This window comes from Lucilia sericata, unplaced genomic scaffold, assembly GCF_015586225.1.
Source record: "Lucilia sericata isolate MDLA Ls3-8-SP2 unplaced genomic scaffold, ASM1558622v1 Contig000837F_arrow, whole genome shotgun sequence".
Lineage (NCBI taxonomy): Eukaryota > Metazoa > Arthropoda > Insecta > Diptera > Calliphoridae > Lucilia > Lucilia sericata.
The window spans coordinates 204,563-213,603 of record NW_023994829.1 but is presented as its reverse complement, the minus strand read 5'-3'; the positions used below and the strand labels follow the sequence as shown (position 1 = coordinate 213,603).

Here is a 9,041-nt window from a genome sequence, read left to right as displayed (position 1 = left end):
ATACAAAAATTGCAATAAAAGTATTTTAAAAACACCTTTTTTAAAAACATTTTTCGAATATCGTATTTTTATCAAAATAATTAAAAAAATACTAACGTAATAATGGAAGTTCGATTTTCATAATCCCACTAATAAAATTTAATCATTTATGTTTTATTAAATTAATTTATATTTCATATTTATATTTGATTATTCAATGCCATCTGGTTTTTTAAGTTATTTTTAACATTTTACCAGACTTGTAATTCATATTAATAATATGTATAATATTGTCATTAAACTTATTCTAGGATTTTTGCCAATAGTCAAATTAACAAAAAATGGAAAAATAAAACTTTAAGAAATAAAATTAAAATATATGAGCATCACACGTAACAAAATGACTTAAATAAAAAAGAAATTTGGTTTAGTTGGAGAATAAAATTAATATAATGGTGGTTGGTTGCGGCATAACACGTTGAAAACACATGTTTAAATGTCTGTATGTAGTACTAAATTAAAGATAATATAAATGGCAAACTAAAACGTTTCTTTTTTTTTTAAATATTAGTAATTTTAAATAGTATTTTGGTTTCGATATGATGATAACATATCATTCATATGTGTAGCTTAAAAATTGCTTATAATTTAACTAACTCTCTTTCTAAAATGATTAAAGATTTTTATATGTATGTTGGTAGTATATATGTTATGGTTACTAATTATGATTTAATTGATTCGAACTTTATAACTTTTAATTTTAATAACTAGAAAAAATAATTAAGAAAAATAAGAAATTGTTTAATATTTAAAACAGCCTAAAGAATGAATTTTCTGCAGTTGTAGCTATAAATCAATCCAAACAGGGTAGAGATATAACAACTTCACCTATAAGTTTATTATCATTGCTATCATTCGATACAATAATACGTTGGGCGGCATCTTGTTTGTTGGTTTTCGAAATAATTTCATAACAACTGCTATCCTGGGTAATTTCAGTTGTTGTTTCAAATGAGTTTGGTGTTAATATTTGTTCAGTCACCTCCAGACTTTCGATACGTGTGGTTTCTAAACGATAAAATCCATTTTCATCAATACGATAGGTAAAACGACGATGACCGGATGGTAGTTGAAAGTCATGTTTTTTAATTAAATGCGAAGATAAAGTTTTGCCATTCTTAAATGGTTTATCGCAACAATGACATATGTAGATAAATGTTGTATTTTTTGAATCTCCAAATAGTGCTAGAAAATAATAGAGATTATATTTGTTTTAAAAATTACATGAATTTTATTAATGTTGTTACTTAAAAAAATAAATATGTATGTATTTCAAATGTTTCTTATCGTTTAACCTAAACTGTACTTCCGCTCAACTTCCGTAATAACAAAACTACTAGAAATTCACTAAAATTTTATTTGTCTGAATTTTGTACACTTCAAACGGAAATTTGATAAATTCATTGATATGGTATATCACATTGTGTAAAAGTCAGCGTTGGTTATATTAAGCTGCATTGGTGTTTCTCCTGAGTTAGGTCACGACCGTCATATAATAAATACACCGAATTATATTCGTCGTTTATGGATACTTGAAATGGCAAACTATCTATCTATGTATCTATCTATGTATCTCTATCTATCTATCTATCTATCTATCTATCTATCTATCTTATCTATCTATCTATCTATCTATCTATCTATCTATCTATCTATCTATCTATCTATCTATCTATCTATCTATGGATCTATCTATCTATCTATCTATCTATCTATCTATCTATCTATCTATCTATCTATCTATCTATCTATCTATCTATCTATCTATCTATCTATCTATCTATCTATCTATCTATCTATCTATCTATCTATCTATCTATCTATATATCTATCTATCTATATCTATCTATCTATCTATCTATCTATCTATCTATCTATCTATCTCTATCTATTAATCTATCTATCTATCTATCTATCTATCTATCTATCTATCTATCTATCTATCTATCCTATCTATCTATCTATCTATCTATCTATCTATCTATCTATCTATCTATCTATCTATCTATCTATCTATCTATCTATCTATCTATCTATCTATCTATCTATCTATCTATCTATCTATTTATCTATTATCTATATCTATCTATCTATCTATCTATCTATCTATCTATCTATCTATCTATCTATCTATCTATCTATCTATCTATCTATCTATCTATCTATCTATCTATCTATCTATCTATCTATCTATCTATCTATCTAAATTTCTTTATCATACTAATGCCGGCGATTCAAGCAGTTCTCAACTTATAGAAGGATTTAGCAGCAGATTCTATAATTCTGACGACAACAGTGCTTCATTCCAAATAGCTGATTGGTGAGAATATCGATAGGAACAAATATGTTACAAATCTTTTGTTTTAAACAGTTCTGCTTTCGTTCTAGCTCTTCCCTGATAAAATCTCGGATAATGCAACGTTATTTCCTCAGAAAATATGGTTCGTTTACATTTTCTTTCAAACATTTAATTTTTAAAGAGAAGTATATTGGTAGCACTTCTCCGAGTTTAATAAATGTATTAAAACTTTAAATTAAAATTAATCTAACTATCTCCTTTATATTTTTGAGATAATATTAGTTTGGTTTACAGGGTTAGTTTAAAAAAATCAATAATTATATTTAATTTTGAAAAAGGAGAAAGCATTTACAAGCAGTAATTGCTTGTATTATCTAATGTAAAATTTGCATTGTATCTTATCGATTGTTGGAGATATAGTTCATTTGCATTACGTCATAATTCAAAGCCTAAAAAGGGTATTTAAAAAAACATACACACATTACTCACTTTAATCTGAACATTTGTCAAGGATTAATTTCAAAACTAAACATTTCATTAATAAAGTAGTTATTCCTTCTTTTAGCATAAATCAATACATAACTACAACAACTTACTCTTCTTAAGCCTGAAATGTTTTAACAGCATAAGTACAAACCCGGTTCCTCACAACGTGCACCTCCTGACTATGCACCAGCTGAACATGTTGATTAAGATCTGACTCTCGGACACAACGATATTCACATTCCACACACTTAAAAAGGTTTATCCTTAAGATGACGGTAACGTACATGGGTGGGCTAAAGCACTGGCGGAAGAACAAGTCATATCACACATGCTGCATTTGAAACAATTGACATGTTTAATCATATGAGAACGTAATAACTTTTCAGTAGCAAAATATTTAAAAACATTGGGCACATTGGTATTTTTGAGCTAAAAAGTTCAGAAAAAGAAAAAAATTATCATCACAAGATGAAAATTAAGGAAAAAATCAATACTATGTTGACTCTCCTCTAAACTAAAAACAAAAACAAATTTAACATAGAATAAACAACCCTAGATTGTTCTACTTACTATTATTATCTGGTTGACGTCTAAGATGATCAAACAGTGTAGTCTTTGTCCTAAATAATTCACCACAATGAAAACAGGCCACTTGTTTTTTGTTCGAGTGTGTGCGTATATGTTCGATTAGCCGATATTTATTGTCCATTTGTTTTTTGCAAAAATTCCAATTACACTGTATTTTAGGCCTCTCGTCATCGGGCGATTTTTGTATCTCATATTCAAAAGAAGCATGCTGTACAATGTGGTCTTGAAATTCTACAATCGATATAAAGGTGCGTTCACAATCCGTCCATTCACAACGAAAGTTGGTATTCAATTCAGGTATTTTGTCCACATTCTCGTGGTGGAGCATTGCATCGTGGTATTTGGGTATTATTTTCCAGCTCATACTTACCCAATACCAAAAGACCATTGTAGTAACCAGGATAGAAGATATGTCTATGGATCTGTGTTAGTACACTCGGTGCTATACTCACAGGCTCCCCAAACACAGTTATATTTTCCCTCAGCATCCGGCTTAAGGTTTTCCAAGTGCATTTCGATATGGCCATTTAATTCCCAATCGTTATTACATTGTACCGTGCAGCCAATCCAGCTGCAAGGTATCGTTGGCATTCTATTTTCCTTCTTTTGTTATTGCTCATTGTCAGTTTTGTTGATGGAACAACTAATGATGTGCTCTTTTTCGTTCTTTTTTTCTCTGGTGCGATTTTTATTTGCGACTGCTAGTAGCTAAAATGATTGCTTTATAAATGATGGTAAAAAATGTATAATTTTCCGCTAGATTTTCCATCTACGCCGCGCTCATTTTGTTTACCATAAAAAACGGGGTTGTATAAAACATATGGTAGATAAGATTGGGCAAGGCCAATTCACATAAGGTGGAGTTATTCAATCAGCTGATTTTTTTCTCACTTGACTGGTACGCACTGATGCCAGAGTTTGTTTTTGTTTACATTTTAATATTTAAAAATTCCGTTAAAACAGAGAAAAACTTCGTTAATATTTTTGAATAATATATGAAAAAAAATCTGAAAATACCAAGCATTTGTAAACAAATATTCTTATATAAATAATATATAATTGGTACGCATGTAGGACTTAATATGTATAACAATAATATTTTCTATTAAATGTTAACAATATTGTTTTATATTTTATATTTACACTTTGCAGTTAACGCGATTAACTAAAAAAAATCTGTTCCGGAACAAAAAAAAAATATAAATTGTTTTATATTTATTATAAATTGTTATATATATATTAACTAACAAAATTCGTTTCAAAACGCTTTTTATAACAAAACTCATTGGGCGACAGCTGACTACAACGTGTAAAATTTTAAAAATTACTCCCGCCGGAGTAGAATTTTTCATTTACAACAAAGATTCTTTCATTCGGAATATCTTGTTTTCCATAAATTTTACATTTTTATATTTATTTTTCACAAAAAATATTAATTTTACACAATTTTGGGCACAAACTTAAGTTATGCAAAATTAATCTGCCGGAGTAGAATATTTCATTTTGAACAAACATTATTCCATACAGGGTATATTATCATTGCAAATTTTAATATTTTTATGTGTATTTTTTATAATTTTATTATTTTTATAGTGCGTACCAAATGCAAAAACAAAATACATATAAAATGTTGTTGCAGAACTGCCACCACCTTATGTGAATTCGCCTTGATTTTCCATCTACGCCGCGCTCATTTTGTTTACCAAAAAAAAAACAGAGTTGTATAAAACATATGGCAGATAAGATTGGGGTTAAAAAAGTGCAGGGTTGCTGTTAGCACGTTTAAGAATATGAAGATAAAAAGGAGAAATAATAAATAAAAAAGTCAGGTAACGGAATAAGATTTACTTTTGACTTTAAATAAACGATATAAATTTATTTTATGTAAATTGGTATTCTTTAAATGCTTTAAAATTAATTATCTATCAAACAAAGAACGGATGTAAACAATACTATATGAAAATAAATAATACAAATAATATATTAATATGAAAAATAAAAAATCTAATAATGGGAACTTTTTAATTCCCAATAAAATTTCAAAAGAACTCCCAAAAATGTGAAAAAGAAATGATTGGAAGTCTACTATTTTGTTCCAAAAAAGTCGATAACTCGACTATCGTTTGTAAATAAAAGTGTAAAAAGTCGAACAAAGGCGAAAAGTCGTAGAAAGTCGAAAAGTCGTAAAAAGTCGAAAAGTCGTAAAAGTCGAAAATTCGAAAAAAGTCGAAAAAAGTGGGAAAAAGTCGAAAACTCGAAAATGGTAGAAAAAAGTCAAAAATTTTAAAAAGTGAAAAAAAGTCAAAAACTCTAAAATAGACGGAAAAACTCGAAAAAATGCGAAAGAAGTCGAAAATAGTAAAAAAAAAATCGAAAAGTCGGAAAAAGTCGACTTTTAGCTAAATGAAAAAAGTCGACTTTTCGTTTCAACTTTGGAACCCTAGAGATTAATTAAAAAGTCAGGGAACGGATATAAACAATAGGGGTTTTTGATAACAAAACTTGAAAATTTTATTTAACAATATGTAGGAAATTGTGTTTACTATTTTGAATTTTTAAATGATTAAATAAAAACGAAATTAAAGAAATATGTTGTTATTGGGCAAGTAAACATTTAATCGTACAAACCTAGAACTCTGAACCATTTTATGTGGCAGTAATATTTTATTGTTATAATCACGGGTCTGTTCGGAAATGTATCACCGAGCTACATCTGATGCGCAGTACGTTCGGAAATGCGTCATATAAATTATGATGCGCAAAAAACCTCTTTTGTATTATCAGTTAGATAAATATAATTGGCTTCCAAAGAAATGGGTGATGCGATAAATGTACAGGTATTCAGATTTTTATTAGCTTTATGAATTTATTTTCATATACGCGTCTTTTAACGACAGTTAAACTTTATGCATAAAAAGAACATAAATTTTTATGATGCGTATTTCGAAATTTTTTGAATTTCGAACATATTGAGCATCAGATACATCGCATTGATGCATTTCCTAACAGAATAAAGCTTAACTAAAAAGGAATTTACGGACATCGCTAAATAACAATTGATTAAACATTTGTATTCCCTATGAAGTTCCGAAAGTTAATTTTATACTTAACGAATATAAAATCGAATTTTTAAATTACCATTACTCACATTAAAGTTAAATCCAAACTGGATTAGATAAAAAATACAAGTTAAATTAAAAAAAATTCTACTAAACAAAACAACATTTTACGTCTATGAATGTCGTATGTATATCGCTTTAAACATTAAAATGTAGAACTCGTAGGTATATTGAGAAATATTTAAAAACATTTTTCTTTATATAGGCTATATCAATATTGAACGACATTATTTCTTTCTCCATGATCCACACTAGTTTAACAATTAAGTACTCAAATGATAGTAAAAATATTTTTTTTTTCACTTTTATTTACTGTTTTAGCATTATCACTATTTGTATCTGATAGTAAAACGAAATAATAGTGTATTATAAATACACTAATTATAAACTCAATTCCAAAACACACCAACACAAAGATCAATTTGTTTACTTGGCGTGGGTTTGAGCCTTTCTCATTTGAGTGAGGATGTTGGACAATTCTTCACGCTTCCTCTTGGCACGGATGTGTGTGCCCAAACGGCGTTTCAAGAATTTCAAGGCACGCTTATCCTTGGAAACCTTCAACAATTCCATGGTTCTCTTTTCATAGGGAGCATGGCCAACAACTTCACGTACCAAATCACGCATGAACTTGGTGTGACGGGTTTGGATCTACAAAAAAAGCAAAACAACTTATTAATATTTACAATAACAACAAAAGCATAAACAATTAATATACATATGTAATTATAACTCAGTGCCAATTTTTTAACCATTGTGCCATAACAAATTATTTTAGACTCACAAAGCCCAAAAGAATATTGGGCCCGCTTGTCTGTATAAACAATTATTATATGGTTGTCTGTGAATGGTTTAAATGCTCATCATTGTAACAAACACAATTTTGAATTTGATGGGCGCATTTTCAACTTTTTAAACGTTCCAATTCATGTAATACTTACATTCTTCAAACGGGCACCACGCAAGCCTTTAACTTTCTTGTTGCCAGTGTATTTTACATTCCTGACTTTGGTGGTTTTATGTCCCTTGTTGAGACCGACGCAGAGTTCGTAGCGTACTGCCATTTTGGCTGAAATTGTAAATAAAAATCACAAATTAATATTTAACATAAAAACACTTTTAATTTCATATCAACAACTATTATGTGGTATTTACTGCATAGTCATTTTTGTTTTTATCCAAGTGATGTTAAAAATATTTAATAATTTTTTCACTTTTTTATATTCGTTCACCTACCTTAGCAATTGTCAAAAGGCGGAAAGAGCTTTGACAGGGCATGTTGTTTAGTAGCCATTTTTTCGGGCCGTTTTTACACTATGTTTTGACATTTAATTTGATTTGTAGTTGCCAGATTTAAACTTTTTTTGTAAATAGCTGATTTAAACGGACATTGAAATGTATTAGCTGTTTTTTGTATTTATTTAATTATAAAGATAATAGTCCCTGACAGTGATTCTCTTCTCTGGGATGTTTAGAACAGAGACATCTCTACAAATGTTTTTTCTACATATCAAAATTTTCCTGGTTACTGTTTTATATGTAAGACTGTGTGACAAACAGCAGCAAAGTTCTATGGTAAAATAAAATTTTCTTATGGTGGAAAATATTACCACTTTTGCTGTGTAATCTTTTTTGATTACATTAAATTTTGACAATTGTCACTAATTGCACAAGAAAATCTGCATTTGTTTTAATAAAAGAAGCACTTTTATTGATTTTTTTATTATTGAAATAAATTTCTACAATCACAAACGTATTATAAACTGAAATTATAAAATATTTTATTTTTTGTATTTTCAAATTTTTCTTTTCATTTGTCAAAAATTTATGTAGCCCCATGTAGTCCTATGAGCTAGTAAAATTTTATTCACCTCATATCTATCAAAAATTTACATTTTCAAGTAAATTGTTACCGATTGGCACACACTCTAATAAACAAAAATTTGAAGTGTCATAACTTTAAAACAAAAAGAAAGCAGAAAAAAATCTTAAACTTCTTCCCTTCAATTAATACAACGATAAAAATAGCCTCCTTTAAAACTTATTAAATTTATTGCACGAATAAATCGCTTAAGGTAAAAGTACACAACACGCGCAGCGCGTTATAGGATTCTGTCAAAAAAATTTGAAATAGTGTATTTTCATTTAACAAGTTACACAATGTAGTTTGTAACGCGTCTGCCGCGAAAAGTTCAGCAACTTCCAACTTTTGACGCGTCGGCAGCTGATCAGGGTTGTATTTTGTTTTGTGTAGAATAAGAATAAACTAAAATTAAATAAATTTCACCAGCAATAAAAGAAAAATATTAAAAAATAAACAAAATCTTAAAATTTTGATTTTTAAAACAGTAAAAGTCTTAAAAACATTAACCCTTTCAGGGTCAAAAATAATTTATGTCTAGAAAAAAACTTATATTTAAGATAATTTGAGTATGCTGAATTCGGGAAAAATAATATTTTTTGAATTTGAGTTTTCCCTAGTGAGTTATAGAAGGTCAAAGTTAAATGTC

At 28.4% G+C, this 9,041-nt stretch overlaps 1 protein-coding gene and 1 pseudogene across 1 annotated transcript; both read right to left on the bottom strand.

The window, feature by feature from the left end:
* Positions 1–735: 735 nt before the first annotated feature.
* On the bottom strand, positions 736–4,190 carry LOC119608451 (annotated as a pseudogene).
* Positions 4,191–6,807: 2,617 nt separating this feature from the next.
* LOC119608450 (60S ribosomal protein L36) lies at positions 6,808–7,850 on the bottom strand. Its single transcript, XM_037962876.1, has 3 exons — positions 7,768–7,850; positions 7,473–7,600; positions 6,808–7,182 (listed from the first exon to the last, which is right to left on the bottom strand). Exons 2-3 carry the CDS (start codon positions 7,593–7,595, stop codon positions 6,958–6,960), a joined length of 348 nt encoding a protein of 115 aa, XP_037818804.1. The 5' UTR covers positions 7,596–7,600; positions 7,768–7,850; the 3' UTR covers positions 6,808–6,957.
* Between the last annotated feature and the right edge of the window lie 1,191 nt (positions 7,851–9,041).